This window comes from Lepisma saccharinum, chromosome 13, assembly GCF_977018435.1.
Source record: "Lepisma saccharinum chromosome 13, izLepSacc3.1, whole genome shotgun sequence".
NCBI lineage: Eukaryota > Metazoa > Arthropoda > Insecta > Zygentoma > Lepismatidae > Lepisma > Lepisma saccharinum.
The window spans coordinates 48,660,321-48,679,024 of NC_139241.1; the positions used below are offsets into that span (position 1 = coordinate 48,660,321).

The window sequence follows — 18,704 nt, forward strand, 5'->3', positions numbered from 1 at the left end:
TCTCTGATTTAGATTTTGTTTTGGAGTCCATGTACAGAAAAGGTCACCAAACTGGGCCTACAGTTTAAATGTGCCTCCACCAGGACCCCTTGATTACAAGGAGAAGACTATGCCAACAGGAATGACTGTCTCAGATTTACAGCATTATCTTAGAGGAAGAGACATTTCAATGTATCACATAGTTCTTAATAGTAGTGTAAAAGGCTTTTAAAGAAACTACCTGCACAAAGCTGGTACTGCGTCTTCCATTTACCATTAAGGCTGAAAAATAAATGACACATACATACAAGAATACTTGATTTATTCAGAACTGGTAACAAATGCACTGATATATATATAAAAAGAACACAACAAGAACAGTCTTAGAATATTTTACGCAATTTGAACAATAATTTGCATGCAAATTTTTCAGCATCTACTTCAAATGCCCTTCTCTCCAAACTTGAGAAACTAAAAGATCAAACAAGAGAAAATGAGTACAAAATATATAAACTACAGGAGATTCCTTGTCACCGTCTTTCAGGGTGTAGCAACAATACACTCAGTGCAATATAAGATTCTACTCGGTCCCTCCCCCTCTTCTACTTCTTATCTGGTCATGCTGAATTTTGAACAAGCCACTATAGTGGTATCATCTCCTTTACTCTCACACGCTTTGTACTTCTATTTTAATGAACAGCTCATCATTCATCAGATAACCAAGGGAAGAGATGTCTTGGAAGGTGATGAACTCTGTGTAACCAAAACCACGAGGGTTGGTATCTTCCATCGGGCGTTTAAATGCAGCCAAATCGCTTCGGGACATCATCGTTTCTTTGAAATGGCGTTGCGTGTCCCTCTGGTTGACAAGGGTGAACGTTATCTTCCCCGTAAATGGCCAGTCGAGGCAAGCATCGTGCTCCCCCTTCATCAAGTGAATGAGCAATGCCATGTACGATGTATCAGTAGCAGACACGTTCAGTCTAGCACAGAATTTGTACCCGTACGGGGATGTGTAGAAACCAGGACTGTAAAACATTGGGGTTTGATTACTCAACATGGCAGTATGCTTCTTGGAAAAGTTGGGCACCCTCCAGATGAAAACACCGTTGCACATCTCCAACATGAATTTCTTGAACATACCCTCCATGTTTGGTACAGCGGCATTTGCAGCATTGAGCTTACTCAGTATATTCTCTATTTGTATATCCTGCACACGGTTCTTTTGCTCCAACATAACAATCCTTTCATACATGGCTGTCAACAACCCCTGATAGGAGGCAACTTCATCGTGCTTGCAGCCTGTTACCTCCGTTTCCTCCTTGACTAACTCATCACCGTGGGTGTTCCCATTGGTGGTTGCACACCCTTTCGGTCTGGGGTCCCAGAAATGTAACGCTTCCTGCTCTTTGAAGTCCATGTGCACTTTATTCATGTCATTTACGCTAACTGTCAGCTTACTGTATGCATCTGCTACGAGCTGAAAGTGCAAGAAAATTTAGGTCATTTACGTTACTCATGTATATTTAATCACTATAAATACAATGACATTCAATTTTCAAGTACAAAATACACACACACAAACAATATATCTACACTATCTACCAAAAAGTAATTGGGCAGGTGTACAAAATGGTTATCTGGTGGTGCGAACCCTGTTAGAACCTCGTGGAGACACCTCTTGCTGCTATATCAGCAGCCACTCGGTCAGGCATGCTCTCGACTAGTTTGTGGAGGACGTCCATTGGAATGTGTCGCCATTCCTCTTGCAAGATCTCACTCAGTTGGACAAAATTTGGCCGCATCTCCCGAGACCTCACCCGCCAGTCCAATGCCTCCCAAAGGTGTTCTATGGGATTGAGATGAGGAGTCTGTGCAAGCCAGACCAATCGGTGAACATTGTTGTCGGCATACCACTGCATAGTAGCCTCCAAAACATGCCACCTAACATTGTCATCCTGGAAGTAACAGGGGTCCATTCCGTAAAAATGCCAGAAGGTTGGGAGCATTTCATTGTCTAGTATTGTACAGTATGCCTGTGAGTTCATTGTGCCACGAACAACCACCAGTGGTCCCACTAAATGATACTAATGATTCAAATTAGATACTAAAATTAACCACCATCATAGGTGTCCAATTACTTTTTGGTAGATAGTGTATCTGTCTATATATGCAGCATATAGATAGATATATATAGTCAGCCGTGTCAGTTCTCTTATCCCAGCAAGAGGCAGTTGTGTGCATACAGTGTAAGCATAACGACAATCTATTGCGAAAGGCAGTTGAATGCGAGCAGCAGAATGTCGCAGTTTGAGCAACGGGCAAATGTAAAAGTCCTGCCAAAAATTAGGCAAATCTGCTTCCGAAACATTTCAGATAATGAAGGAAGTGTATGGCAATGATGCCTTGGGCCGCAGTGCTCTTTAAGTGGCACCAACACTTTACGCAGGGGAGTTTGGAGGATGATGAGTGAGCCAAACTGAATGTAAGATCGAACAAGTTGCAACATTGGTGCATGCCATGCGATTTCTTTCTCTTTCCCCCCACTTGAAAGCAAGATTTCATTCAGCCGAGAAGATAATCACTGCCACAAGAGAAGCCACACAGGATCTTTCAGCAGTGTTTCCAACAGTTATACCAATGCTGGCAGATGTGCATAGCGACTATTTTGAGGGACAATGTGGATCTGTGCAAGTGTATGCAGTGTTGTGTGGCTGCCTACATTTCAGGTGCCACTAAACAAACGTATTGAATGTGGTAGTATATATAGGTGCAAGACCTGTCAGATGTTATCACTTCGTCCACCCTGAACATCACACTGTCATGGGAAACTTCATCCTTTACCCTACTCCTCTAACCTGATATACATTCCCACCTGCCAACCTGCAGTGGCTCTTACATGGATGATATGCTCAACAGTTTCATGCATTTAACTAGCTTACCTGTGCTGTACAACAAACTTACTTTGGGGAGCATGAGCCTACACATTGAACTGATAAGTAAAAAATTCAAATGTTTTATTCTGGAGGAGAACACAAAATACAACAATCACTGTCTTAGCATATATTACTTGCATCGCATGTGAAAAATAAAGTGACCTCTATGGCAGAAGAAGAGGCCAGAATAGAAACACAGTACAAAGATGTGGATTAGGAGAGAAGATGAGAGAGATGATCTATTAGTTAATTTCTATAGAAGGAACTCAATAAATGTTGGCGTTGAAACTACATTATTCCAATAATGTAAAAGAAGATGCATGTGGCTTTGCTCAAAGAACAATGAATGATGGGCGATTATCATGGTGGAGGGGAGGGTGTACCAAATATGAATTTTTACTCTCAAATTTTGCTTTTCTTCTTTTCCTTTTTACACTTTCATTACTAGAAATATAGGCGCACCCAGAATTTTCTATTGGGATTGGGGGGGGGTCATTACTAGAAATATAGGTGCACCCAGAATTTTCTATTGGGATTGGGGGGGGGGTCAACCAAATGGAGGAGAAAAAAAAGTGTGATTCTTATTCTCAAGCAAGAACTTTGGTGCAGGATGAACTGAAAGTCCTACAAAAGGGTGCAATGATTGATAAATGCTGCTGTGCCATTCCAAACAGTGATTATTGTTATTTGAAAATCACATGAAAAATTTTCCATTATAAAATTGTGGAAAACAGAAATTTTCTGTATAGCATGATGGCCCAAGTGAAGGGGTTCTCACCCCCATAACCCCCTCCCTCTCTTCCATGCACCCATGACTGGGAGGTGAGAGGTTAACATAAGAGAGGCCACCATCTTCTAGAGGTTAATAAAAGCCACTTGCAGCTGTAATGCGAGAACAAATCCATAACCTTGAATTCACCATTCTCTCTTTTTCTAATACTCGCAAGCAGTTTGATGCAATTGATTGATTTATTTATTTTACTTTGCTTTTATGCCACTTTTGGCTAATCACAAAGACGAGGATGAGTGATGATATGGAAGAAGACACACTCATGCCAAATTCTGGATTCGAGCCTGGGACCCCTGGCTGCGCAGCGAACTGTGCTAACCAGTTTGCCATGGAGGTCGGCTTGAGATAATTGAAATAAATGTGGACTTAAACTCAACTATCTCATTCCCTTAAGCCAGTCAAGTAAAACCACAAAATGTTTTCTAACAAACATTATGGTTGTTGTTGTTTCATGTTTTAAGTCCACTTTATGCACAGTGAGGCTAATCGGAACTGGACCTACAGTTTAAAGTGGGATCCGAACCACTTGTGCCTCTACCAGGTATCGAACCCGGGACCCCTTGATTACAACAAACAACAACAAACTCAATTATCAAAAATCTAAAATCATCACACTTCTGATAAAAGCTGAGCCTCAAGTGGTTTTCGGCACAAAAATTTACAAAACTATGCACAAAGGTTTAAGATAAATCTGATAAGACAATTTCCCACTTACATTCAAGTGATCATGAATCTGAGAATCCAAATGTGACGGTATTTTATCCTTCGGGAGAACAGCATCACAACCAAACTGTTTGAAGTTGCAGACAACTGGGGCCTTGGAGCACTCATCAAGATGAATCTGGGAGTTCTGTCCAACGAGGTAGTCTCCACACCATTCGCAGGACCCGGACAATGAGGATGCAGATTCTCTTGGCTGCAAGGTAAAAAAAATCTAAACTGAAGCACACTAATTCATCTATTAAAAATATCACTAAAATATATGTTCTTCACAGATGGGAAGGAAGAAAGAAAGAAAGAAACTTGTATTCTTGATTTTTAGCACTACTTTTCTGCCATTTTTGACTAATCACGACACTGAGGATGAGGGATGATTAGATTAAGGGGCATTCGCAAAGAACAATCATACCCAGGCTGGGACCTGAATCTGGGAACTTTGGTGTCAAGATTGGCAACCACTTAATGTGCTTGACCACTGAGCCAATGAAAAGAACATGTTATGGATGTGTTAAAACACAACTTTTCCTGAGTGTGTGTGGCCACCCACAATCGTGAGGAAACTTGGAAGCTACAAATGATGTAACAAGGTCATACAAAATCTACAACCGGGAATTTGTCGTGCTGACCACACGACACCTTGTAACTGGTTGACTGATCTCCCAACTCTGGCAGTCAGCAACAACCTCACGGGCTGTTATCCACGTCAAGAAGCTATGTCCTTCATTTGCCAATAGTTACTATTCTTTAAAAAATGGCAGAATGTTGGGCACAAGACCTTGGCCTCCAAAAGGGGATACTTTCACCACAGAACAGGTCAAGAATATATTCCTAAATAAAGGCTCAAAACAAGACATTTCAATTGAAGATTGGAAAGTCATTTTCGTGTCGGGGAAATATATTTAATCGGAAAGCTGTGGGGAATAGGAAGTAACAGACACCCTTGTGCTGAGAATATTTCCAAGGAGTCGCAGAAATACTTTTATTCCTATTTTACGATTAATACCACCTTTTCACAAATTACGGACAAAGTTTTGTAGAGGTTCTGGCAACAATTAATTCTTTGCATGCATCTTTATCCACGAAATGGCTCCTAAGGTTCTCTTAAAATTTCGGCCTGTGTATGGGGCCGGTGGTCACTCACCATCATGAGGAAATAGGGAAGCTACGAATGAGTAGAGTAATCCGATTATGGAAACCTACAAGAACAACGACTGGGGCTTCATTGTGCTGATCTCCCACCTCAGTAAGTAGGAGTGAGGCTGGCAGTCTGTGTGTAGGCCTTGGCCCTTACCGGCTGTTGCACCATGGGTTATTTATTATATTATACAAAGGGCTCGGGTGTAAAACATGGTGACATTTTGGTTATTTTTGAGTTACAAAATTAAATGTGCCATTTTTCAATTTTCGAGTGGGATTGCCATGTCATACAATTTGCACTGGACTCAACTGAAGCCTCCTAAAATTGGTAAACACAACAAAACAATTTCTCTACAGTACAGCTTCTAATAACCCTTTTTCTTAACCCTCTATACTGATATTATACGTCTGAGAGACGTCTTTGTTTTTTCTCGCACCCACCCCTCTCTCCCCTGACAAGGTATTGCTCTCTCCCTCCCAGTACCTACGAGATGGATTGTTGTCTACGTGCAGTGAAAATCTCACACCTATACTGTTATTTGACTTTGAGTTTTATGCTGGCAAAGTTGCTGGTCCATCTCAAACACATATGATACCAGTTACGGAACTTTTTCTAGTAAACCTTAACTTCGCATTTTTGTATTTGCTGTGAATATTTTGGGTTAATATGACATATCATGCCACATGATGTTCCTGAATTCCTTGACATTAGAAAAACGTGCACTTTTATATGATCCAAAACTTAAAAGGAGAACAAAATTATCATGCCAGAAATGTAGCAGGCCAATTTGCCTGGCATGCACCAGAACAGGATTGCTTTGTGAAAACAAGTGATTGTACCTGTATTTGTTAAAAACAATTTTCTGTTCCTTGCAGATTCTTGTAATATAAATATATATTCTATGTTAATACAAACAATAATTTTCACTACCATTTTGCATGAAAAGAAAATGGTTATTACTATTATTTTCTAATAGGAAAAATTGTGTGCTCCAAAAAACAAAAGCATTTGATCTCCAAAATGTTAGTTTATAAATTCATATTCTTTCATAATTTTCATTTTTATTTTCAATTGTGTATTATAAAAAATAATAATAAAGATAAAACAAAAATATATAATAAACAGGATTATATATATATGTTAAAAAATGCTGCATGTTACATTAGCTATCTTGGAATTCTTAATATATATTTCTTGTCTTCATTTCTTTTGAATTTTTTTTTACTTTCAGGTACTTCAAAATGTATGTAAGAAGGACATGAAATAAATAAATTACTTAAAATCTATGAAAATAAAGTTTTACATACTGATTAGAATTAATAAAAATAAAGAACAAATTATATTAAACATTTCACCTAATAAAATATAAACAACCATGAAATCTAACAGACACCATGATACCAATTATGTTATGAGATGATACCAGTTAAGGGTTAATGAACTCAGAAATGACAAAAATGTCACCATGTTTTACCCCCGAGCCCTTCATATAATTTATTATAGTAATGGGAAACAGCCCTGGGAGTCCAGTCTAGAAGAATCAGTATAAGGAAAAGAGTTTCATCCAAAAGGTTAAACAGCAGATACCTATCCTGCCTACCCATGCCAACCACCACGATGGGTTGGTACGGTCACTGACTGGGTTGTAATGATTCCACTGAAAGCCACTGAGTTTGGTACAACCCAGAAATGTCTGTGACTGTACCTTCAGACACTAGCCTTAGTCTGATACTTGGCTACAGTTTGAGGGTACCCTCGGACACTGAGTATGAAATCGATCCTAGGCAAGTCTGGAGTTCAAGTGCTACTGAATGGAGGAATGGAAAAACTTTTGCAATAAGGTTACCATAGTTGTGGCATCCTATATGCAGGCTGTGGTGCGTTGAATATTGCAATCCAAACTAAGGTCAGGTGGTGAAGTGTCAACATAATTATCTGTTAGGACATGGAAAATTCTTATGATTGATGAAATGTGCATTTGTCTTGCTGCAATGTATTCTGATCATCAGCAACAAGAAATTGTCTAGTCATGTGAGTATGAAATCTAGAGGCATTTACATCAGTTATATTCCAGGAGAAGAAAAGTTTATTCTTCTCGTGCCATGTCACTCCCCACTCTTCTCATTTCCCATCTAGACCATATCACAAGCAAGAGAATCATGTCTACATAGGCACTTGTACACACGAGCAATTGTGGGCCTATCAGCTTTTCTTATAATACAGGACTGTTATTTTTATATTTGATGATTAGTAAATAATTGTGTAATAAAATGTGATTGCTCAATTAGTCCTCAACTGTAACATGATGAAGTCTAACTTAGTGGGGAAGGGGTTAACACTGAATTTCATGTTGGTTTATCATATAGAATTTTATGCTGTAAAAATTGCCTATACCTATATCGGTTGATACCAACAGAGTTACACAATGTCAGTGTCCAAGCACATTGCATAGACAATCAATCTCACCACCAAATGTTCCAGTCCAAATTCTGGCATAGGCAAGGGTGTTTATTCACCAATTTCATTCATGCTCACAATCATAATTAGTCAAAAGTGGCAGAAGACAAAATAAGAAAAATATAAAAGTACCAATAGAATGCCAATTAGTATTTCTATCTCTAATATGAACATATTTGCAATTTCATTCAGAGAATATTTAAGACTTATAGCAGCATTTAAACAAATTATAAACAAAAGCTCACCTGATACAGGCATTCTTGTACATGCTGTTCAAGTTCAACTGGGCACAGCCTAGCTTCACAGCCAAACAATCCATAAGGACATTCTATTCTTTGGTTTTGGATTTCTCTCCTGGTGTAATTGTCTAGGAAGATGTCTTCCTTCGACAAAGGCTTTCCATCGACAGGGCACACACGGCCTCGTCTGCTGTAATGTAACATATACGTGCTTCAGAAATATATATCTACATTAGCCATTCAGAATGACTAAGTGTATTTAGATTAACTTTTACATACCCCAAGACCTATTCAGATGACAAAATTACAAATACATTAGTGTCCAAAACTAAAGCAACAAACACAAATCCTTTCCTCGTGTGATTTTTTCGTTGACAAATTTGCCAAGTTTAACCTGTTGCTATCATGATTTTTTTGTTGATAAATCCTGGCAGGGGTGCCCACAGGGGGGTTTTATGGAGCAGGTTGCGCCATCGAGATTTGGGGGGGGGGGATTTTTTCCCTTCAAATAATATAAAATTCAACATTTATATCTTTTCCAAAATATATGTAAAAATTTTACACCTTAAATGCACCATATTTAGTCCATTAGATGAAGAAATGAAACTGTTTTGGGCATTATCGAAGGGGGGGGGGGGGGTGTTGAACTCCTATACATTAGGCCTTAATTGACACGTGGATTCTGAATTAAACTTTGGGGGGGGACAGTATCCAACTCTAGGTCTTAGATTATGGCGAGTACTTTAGTTAGAGGGGGATTGAGTATTAAATTGAAGGGGGTATCCAATTCTTGTGTATTACTATTGTCTTAGACTGTTGCGGAAATTCTGGTGTGGAGAAGGGGAATTAATTTTTTGGAGGAGGCAATATCTACTCTTCAATATTAACAGTAAGTCTAAAATTGGCATGGAAATTTTGGTGGTAGGATTGAGTATGAAATTCAAAGGGAGAGATTTAACTTGATAAAGTATTAAATCTTAGATTGTCAAGGGATTTCTGTAGTGGCGAGAGAGTTCGAACATTACATTTTGGAGACTGTATTTAGCGATAAGGCATCCACACGTTTTCGACCCCGAATGTGCCAAGGAAAAGCTGGAAAAGAAAATACTAAATATCTCAGGATCTTAAAGTATTGACACCCCATTAAATTAATATTCTTCAAAGCCTGCAAAGAAATGGATGTAAAAATTTTCTTGCTCGTTTCGCTCACAATCATTTGTTGCTACGATGTGAGTTTGGCGCTTTAATGAGATGAATATGAAGTTTTTATACTAAAGCTGCATTACAAGACAAGCGATATTCTCGATTGATTGACTTGGTTTTTTAAGTCCAATTTAGGCACTCTAAGGCTAATCGGGACTGAACCTACAGTTTAAAGTGGAATCCACGCGATATTCTCAATTATGATGAACGATTTTAGGGGTGGTCTTGAGTGATGGCACCCCTGTTTAGGGAGGAGGGGCAGATCAATTATAATGTTCAGTAAAGCTAAGAAAAAGTTACTTTTGGTAGACACGCTGTCGTAATTAAATATTTTGTGGGGATTACGATATGGTTTAAGGGCGCAAATGATATGATTTGGGGCAATCGCATGACATGATTTTGGGGGGGATGCGCCACTGGCTTTGGGGGGGATGGGCACCCCTGAATCCTTGCACATTAAGGTTAGTTTTTCTTCTATCTTAAACCAGTTGTCTATGACATCATAAATATTACTATCAGCTGATCGTATTATGTGGTCAAATGGACACACGGGAAAGAATTTCCGTTTGTTGCTTTAACTTTGGACATTAGTACAACGTGTATATAAATGAATGGTGCGGTTATAAAAATTAATAATAAATCTATTTATTACCTTACATGGGTAAAACCTACACCGTAAGCAGTGGCAACTGTCCAAGTTTCTGATCCATTATTCACAATCCTTCCATATGCGCACCATTGGTCACACGACACACATCGACGTGGTAATCAAATTCACTCCATACTCGCTGTAGATCGTCCACCGTGATGGTTTGCAGTGCATTGGCGGTACATAAACTTTGTCTTTAACAAACCCCCAAAGAAAGAAATCGCATGGTGTTAAATCCGGTGAATGGGGTGGCCAGGGTAGAAGGTTGGTGTCTTCTTTTGCAGCACGTCCAATCCAGCGATGGTGAAGAACACGATTAAGAACCTCTCTCACATTCCTGTGAAAATGGGGCGGAGCACCGTCAAGTTGCAAAATGTAATCATCGTAATTGGTGTTAAGCTGGGGTAACAACCAGGTTTCCAACATGTCTAGAAATGATTCACCGGTGACTGTTGCTTCTTCGAAGAAAAATGCACTTGCTCCCGGGAAACCGCACAGAAAATGTTCACTTTTGGAGAGTCACGCTGATGCTCTATCTGGGTATGTGGTTTCTCGCTTCCCCAGATACGGACATTGTGTTTGTTCACCTTGCCACTTACATGGAAAGTGGCCTCATCACTGAAGATGAGTCTTTCTACAAAACCATCTTCTTCTTCCATTTTCAACTGCATCTCTTCACAGAATTCACGCCTTTTAACTTTGTTGGTTTAAGGGCCTGCACTATTCGCAGTTTGTACGGTTTAAAACATAGTCGCTTACGCAACACCTTCCACACAGTATTCTTTGGCTAGTCCAATTCCCTGATTGCTTTATTAAGTGACTTCCGAGGACTTCGCTGAAACGCCTGGCGCACTCTATCAACGTTTTCATCGGACACATGATTTCGACCAGAACTCTTCCCTTTACACAAGCATCCAGTTTCCACGAACTGTCGGTACCACCGATTTATGTTATTCTTGTGTGGTGGGTCTTTCCCAAACCGTGCACGAAACTCATGTTGCACTGTTACCACAGATCTGGACACCTCAAAACTGAGCACACAGAAAGCCTTTTCCCATTGCGATGCCATCTCAGAACTAACGCTCGCGGCGGAAACTGACTGACTCGGAATTGACGATGCGGCCCCGCAGCAAGCGTGACAAGTAAACAGCAGATAGCGCATCAAAAACTTGGACAGTTGCCACTGCTTACGGTGTAGGTTTTACCCGTGTAAAGTAATAAATAGATTTATTATTAATTTTTATAACCGCACCATTCATTTATAAACACGCTGTATAGTATCATGTAATGTAAGCATGTGTTTGAATGCCTTGCGTGGCTAGAGTGCAATTTTTTTAGGATGCTCGAACTGCATGATATTCACAGCCATATTCAGGCATGGAGGTTAATGAAACTGAGGTGCAAAATTGTCTCATAATGACCCAGGTTGTATGTTATTTTGTGTGGAAATGATATAGTTAAGGACAAAAATATCAGTGAAAGAATCTCTAATTTTGCACTTGGAAAAATTTGATTATGAGGTGGACACGATTCTATTGCTAAGTAAGGCTACCAAAAATCAGTTTTTGAAACATTACATAAAAAGCTGTTTTTTTAGTTCCTGTTTTATAATCATCTTTTCTGGTGCTTCCGTTAAGAAATTTTATCTAGAATCAAACCCTCGAAGTTTCTTACCCTCATTTGTATTTTGGAGACTGTAAAAATGCTATTGGTCATTTCAAGTTACGATAATTCTGGCTTGCATACAGCTTATGTTCAAAGCTGAGTTTCTCTTAATTAGTCCATCCTGGATGAAGTTTTACTGTGGTCACGTTCAGTTATTCTGGGTATTTCCTAACACTAGGGGGAGTTGCAGCCCCTCCCAAAATTTTCAAATAAAAGCAGAAAAGAACTCAGAAAAAACCAAAGTGGTAAATGCAAACTCAAAAATGATATTAGATTACCATTTTCTTCTTTGAACATTTTTTTTTAAATGAAGGCTAAAATTGGTAAAGGTAAGGTTCACATAGCATCATGCCATGAAGGCTCATTTAGGGGATGTGAAAGCAGGGCCCCACACATTTTCGATCTCAGCCATTTTTGAGGTGACATGATCAGCACCATGCTCCTGCTGCCTTTACACCCCAGGGTGTGCCCTCAGGTACTCATTGACTTGAGGCTGGGTGAGCCTAAAAGCCACTTTAAGTGGTGACCAGGCCAGAAAAATTCCGACTTTAGATCACTCACTCTGGGAACCGAACCATGGTCTCCCGCATGGCAGTCAGATGCCTTAATGATAACACTAGTAATCTTCATTCACAAGGTCCACAAAACATTCAAAGAAAAAGAGTTTGGGAGGGGCATCTTTTTAACACTAGGCTAGGGGCAGTAACAATTTAAACCCAGTCCTGTAGCACTACATAACCCCAGTGACCATGTCAAATCCATTCAATGTGTAATATACATTTCATCATGTTGCCAGTTGGAGAAAGACGTGACCAGAATCCAAAATTTATGTTTTTTTCTTGTTCTACAAATGTTAATATTTTTCTTAACCAGAAAGAAGACAGGAACAATGCAGCGAAAATGTGTGCTTATCCTTCAGATAGAACTTATAAAGAACATTTTCAAATAATCCATATTTTTCCCTTGGGTAATTCGGCATTTTCCAGCATGACGCCATTTGGAAATAGTGGGTATGTAGGAATTAACCCCAACTTTCTATCATTTTTCTTAGCTGAGGTAACAATTATTTCAACTGTTTGCAAAGGCGAAAAAAGCCACACAAGTCATGGAACAAAAATGACCGCCATTTTCAAAAATCATGTCAAGTTTTAGAAAAATAGTGCCGGTTTTAAACTATCCTTGCATAGGGGTTACAACAAAAAAATCAAAATCTTTAAAAATAGTCTAGCAACCAGTGGTGGACCATTTGGTTTGGATTGACCCATGCGCAAATTGGCTACCTAAAATCGTTCCAGCATAAAACAAGGTAGTGCATAGAATTTTACTCTGATCTCACTTTTACAATTAGAACATTTAGGGTTGGTTGTGCAAACATCACTAACTGGAGATCTGATTTGATCTATGATCCGAGAATGAACTAAATTCAAGCTCCTATCATTTTGTATAAAGCCAACTGTCGTTTGTCAATATTAGATCAAATCCTGATCATAGGTCAAAAAAAAATATGTTTGGCAAAGTGGAAAGGATTGTAAACATTGATAAATCTAGACATATCGCTAGTATGCCAGTGATGTTACCAATGGTAACATCTGAACAGAAAATATTTTAGTTGCTTTCAAAAAATGCATATATTTAACCCCAGAACACTCAGTAACTAGCACTACGTAAATTTTACGTACATGAAGGAATCTTTTTTTAACACAACCTCGACACATGAAAACAAAATGACGATTCTTTGTGAACATTATTTTGTTAATTTTCCTTATATTGGAATTTTATTATTCATTTTAAAATGTACAAACATGGTTTAATTTAACATAGAATATTTTAAGAGAATGTTTTGATTGACAAGCCCGTACATACATTAAGAATGAAGGGGAAAAGTACAAACAATGAAAAACAAACAATAATAATATTCATAATACTGTAAATAAAGAACGAAAGTAATTTTAAAGTCTTACAAGAAAATATTGCATGCTTCTAAACTTTTGTTTTCAAAATCTAACTATCCAAATCAAATTTACGAATGTCACAATTACGTGAAAGATGTTTCTAGTTTTACTAGAGCCACGTAAAATTGACGTACAGTGCACAACATAACAAACCAAATCAAGACGATCAGCGCTTGCACCCTACTTACCACAGTGCTGCCTCGCATCTGACAGAATGCCTGAAGCACTGCTAAGTGGAGGGGTGAGTGGGTGCAAGGTGGGAGGTAGGGGAGGGATTTGAGCGGAAAGCATACGTAAATTTTACGTATGGTAGTGTTCTAGGATTAATATTTGAATAATTATTAATTATTGAATAACTCAAGTTTGCATTTTCCTGAATGGAAAAAATATTGAAACAACTATTGAGTTTGTCCTCTCAGATGGAAATCATGCACAAAATTTTATTTCATTTTGATAAAACATTCGAAATAAAATAAGATATGTACAGTTTACATATCATGAGGAGAGGAAGTACTCAGTTCATAACACAGTAGATATATACACTACAGCCCAAGTTACATGCTCTATTCCATTCTGCGGGCAAAATTGAATAGCAGTGCGACTAGGCTGGATGCAGTAAACCGTAATGATAATATTTTTATATTCCACCCAACACAAGTTTTACAATAATATCAACGAAATAAAACATAAGCTGGTCATAATTTTGGTTTGTCTCAACACTTGATTGCTCTCAATTTACCTCTCGCCGATCATGAAATTAAACATTATCATTATTCACCCCACTGTGCATGTTTGATTGTTCTTTATTATCATCATTATTATTATTATGGAAACAGGATTTGTGAATGAATTGTTTTCCTCCCATGTTTGAATCCTGCCGCATATGTTCAATTGCAACAATTTTTTTTAAAAAAAGTAAATATTCATTACTACAACCGGTACAACAATGGTACAACAGCTGAACTACGTTCAAGTCTACTGATCAGAGAAAATTCACAGGTTAACTTTGAACTTAGATCATCGTGACAATCTCAGTTCAACTTTTATACAACACAAAATCAGAGTTAAGCATGACTGCAGGTCAATTTTACTGGCTATTCGACGATCATCTTTTTTATACAATCAGCCGTTGATGTTCAATTTGCAGTTGTTGGAGTACTTCTACTGAAAATAAAAGTAGCAAAGAAAACACAAAAGGAGGTGATCAGGTAACAAAACCCATAAATAAATTAAAACACTGTTACGTAGGAATGCACACAGACACACACAGGAATGAGACATACTTCTAACAATAAGATAGCAATTATAACAACAAAATGCATAAGCCTACATACTTCAAGCATGTTTGAATGCAGTCCATGCAAAAACGATGGCCACAAGATGTAAGTGCAGGGTTACGCAGACAAGACAAGCATATTGGGCATTCATATCTTTGGTCTAGTGTAGATCTCACACGTTCCATTGTGCATGCAACCTGGAACAGAAATGAAATCTGAAGGTATCACATTAAATTTAACCCATTTTGTAGTTTGTCTAGCACAGTTGAATTATTTGATTACAGTTTGCCAGCCAATCCAAACAGCATTTATCATCATATTCTTCATATAAACAAATACATCAATATAGAACTTACAGGTTCACCCTGGAATATTTAAGGGGGGGGGACTAGGCTACATTAAAGATTTTGAATAGGTAAATGGATTGAAATAACTACCAACAAGTTATGGCCTGGAAATCACTTTATAACCCTACAATTGTCCAACTATCAATAACACACACACATATATTAAACTTTTGTTCTTAACAAGCACTGAGTAGATGTAGTTATCGTACAGGTGATCTCAACAATATCTGAATACTGTAACCTTTTTTCTCGAACAATTGACATTACAACTACACAAAAGAAATACAAATTAATTGAAGCATGAACTTAAACATAAGTATACTGAACTTATATTTATAAAAATTTGTTTCCATTTCTTGATTAGAGAGGAAAAATTACCAGATTGATTGTGCTGTAAAAGTTAAATTGGCACTAAAGTTAGATAGGAATAAACTATTTTTTTATTTGGTGGTGAAGGATGGGGGAATCTTGCCAACTAAACTTTTTTTTGCAAAAATTGCTACAGCATTCATGTCACACAAATTAACTACAAATTCTGATAATAAAAGTAAGATACCGTAGTTGCATATTTAACTCACTACGGTGAGGCAGGGGAGTCATGATATCTCTCTTTTATTCACCATAAAAACAATATTGAAAACTTTTTTTATTCCCAATCTTCATCAAAATACATTACATGTTACTTGCTCCATAACAAATGAATGGTTGTACTCCATGCACATATGCATTCACATGCAGATTCAACTAACTGTAAAATGTAGAACAGTGAATCAAGTTGGATCTTCAGCCTAACTTCACGCTCACACATTTATAACACCTTATACAAACAGATATAAATCAAGTTCCAAAAATACATACAAACACGAACCCTTAGTGGAAGTCATTGCAAAAGTTCATTTAAACTATACAATATATTAGCATGCAAATGTATAAAAAGCAGAAAACTACTAAAATAAAACTGTTAAAGGTAAATTGTGTGATCAAGAGCACTGCTATATAATAATCCTTTTCAGGCATACATCAAAAGTATGGCCCAGCATAAAATAATTGGCACACCAATGCATTGATTTGGTTGTTTGTGGAATATTTGAACATGCCAATGAAGAAACACATCATTAGATGTTATGTTAGTTGTTACATCCACTAAAAACTAACTTGGGACATTACCCTAACATGTGATAAAAGCAGTTGTTTTGTTTTTGCTATGTTGTGAATACTTGTTGAGTCACAGAGACTGCATATCTTTGGTCAAATGCCAGTATTGTTTTTCACATGTTTTCTAAACCACACAGAAATTGTAAGTATTACATATTCTTCAATGAAATAAGTAACTAATTATCAACAAATTTAGTGGTTTCAAACCTCACTTGCAGAGAAACTATTGTAAGTTGTTGCTTGATTGTTATACTGTGATATAACTTCAAGTAACCTCTATAAGTTTCAATGCTTGTTTTACAATGTTGCCAACACCAGCTTTTAAAATTTCGAAGAATAGTGCACGGGTCCTTACTTGGGACAGTGTTAAAAGGGTTCTTGTGTTTTTCCAACTGTAACACATGAGACAACTGTTAATGAGAAAACTATGGTGAAAAAACTGAAAATTTGGAAAGAAATATGAGGATACACACACATTCGATTCTAATCCTTATTACACCTCTTGCAATTCATCAATAAATAAATATAAAAAATGCACTGGGTCACTTCATCTCAAGTCATACAGTTTAGTAAAGAAATGTAAAGAAAAATTTATGCAAAGAATAATGCAATTTTCAAACCACTGTAAAACAAACACCAAAATTTTGAATTTTTCGGTTCTTTTGTTTGTTTGGGAAAAATCACAGAACATGAATTTTGCAGGGATAATAGAATATGCAAACTGGATTATTAGCAATGTCTCTTCGATTACAGTTTGACATTTCTTTTAGAAATTATTTTCGTTGAAACACACTTCAAAATTTCTAAAAACTGGCCTGAATAGAGTAATTGGTTATTGTACCTCCAGAAGGTGCAATCACATCGGGCAATATTTTTATGCATAACCTGGAAGAAGTTTTTTTCAAAAATATCCTCAATATTCTGTAACTTTCTTAATTTTTACTGTACAATGGGTTACACTGGCAATGCTGTTTCTAGCTGCTGTTTATCAGGAAACCTGTAGAGCGAGAAAGATATTGATAACATTTTGAATTTGGTTTATTTTACTTTGCTTTTCTGCCAATTTTGGCTAATCACGGTGACGGTGAGTGATGTGAGGAAATTGATGAAAGCACACTCACAAAGAAAACTCACGACCAGGCTGGAATTCGAACCTGGAACCTCTGTGTTGTGTTAACCAGAATTGTTATATATATATATATATAAATCGAAGAAGGTAAAAGGAAACACTCACCGGACAGTAGAAAAATTCAAAATTTTCGCTAATTTCATAGCATCATCGGTGTGAGGAGAAATAGACGGAACCGGAACCGGCCCAACTTCCGGTTCCGTCTATTTCTCCTCACACCGATGATGCTATGAAATTAGCGAAAATTTTGAATTTTTCTACTGTCCGGTGAGTGTTTCCTTTTACCTTCTTTGATTTTTACTTAGCCCTTTTGGCCCTCCTTGCTTTTATCCATTATATATATATATATATAATATGGTTTGTGAAGATTGTGTTGTTCATGAATATTTTCAGCCCATGGAGACATGTTATTTTTAAGAAAGAGACATCTGTTACTTTAGCGTAAAGCTTAACAGCATGAAGGCTTCGTGCAAGTGAACACTAACATGACATTCCAGAAGAGCAGGAGATGGGACATAGCATACCTTTTCATAAATGTATTATAAAATAAAGTAACACACACACAAAGGACTGAAAACTCAATTTATCAAAATAGAAGTGAAATTATCACTGTTAGATTCATTGGTGTTTATAATCTTGGGTCGTTCGGTTACGGACTGATAGTAATTTTCAACATTTTGTTAAGTTAGGAGTGCTAAAGCCTGTTTGGCAAAATAATGCACTTGAAAATTCTATTTTTGTCTTTTCCATCAAAAGCCAGGGAGGGTCACATGAACCGTTGAACCAATCAGTTTTGTTCAGTTACCGTGGTGAGGGGAAATTCTCATGGTATTCTGCTTTGTCAAATTTTTCGTTTCCAGTTGTTTGCGAAACAGGTGGCACCCTCAACAAGGTCAAGCACGGCGAAGGCTAATGGTTGCCACTGCTTCGCAAGCAAGTAGGTTTCCGATTCCCTGCCTTACTCTGGAATGCAATTGAAGGGTGTATGTTGACAGCACAAAGTGTTGTGTATGACAGGACAAAAATCAGAAATGAAGCAACACCGCTTTCCCCCCATTGAAACTAGCA

General features: G+C 37.6%; 1 protein-coding gene across 5 annotated transcripts in view; it reads right to left on the bottom strand.

The window, feature by feature from the left end:
- Nucleotides 1-284: 284 nt before the first annotated feature.
- LOC145997263 (TNF receptor-associated factor 6-like) overlaps nt 285-18,704 on the bottom strand; it is a 30,482-nt gene continuing 12,062 nt past the window's right edge. For 4 of the 5 annotated variants that reach the window (XM_083134128.1, XM_083134129.1, XM_083134127.1 and 1 more), the window contains exons 2-5: nt 15,063-15,202; nt 8,266-8,449; nt 4,421-4,621; nt 285-1,459 (exon numbers count right to left, since the gene is read on the bottom strand). In XM_083134128.1, coding sequence (XP_082990254.1) covers nt 647-1,459; nt 4,421-4,621; nt 8,266-8,449; nt 15,063-15,190 — 1,326 coding nt within the window. In that variant the 5' untranslated portion in view covers nt 15,191-15,202 and the 3' untranslated portion in view covers nt 285-646. The remainder of the gene's footprint in view (nt 1,460-4,420; nt 4,622-8,265; nt 8,450-15,062; nt 15,203-18,704) is intronic. The other variant, XM_083134126.1, reaches the window with a different exon arrangement.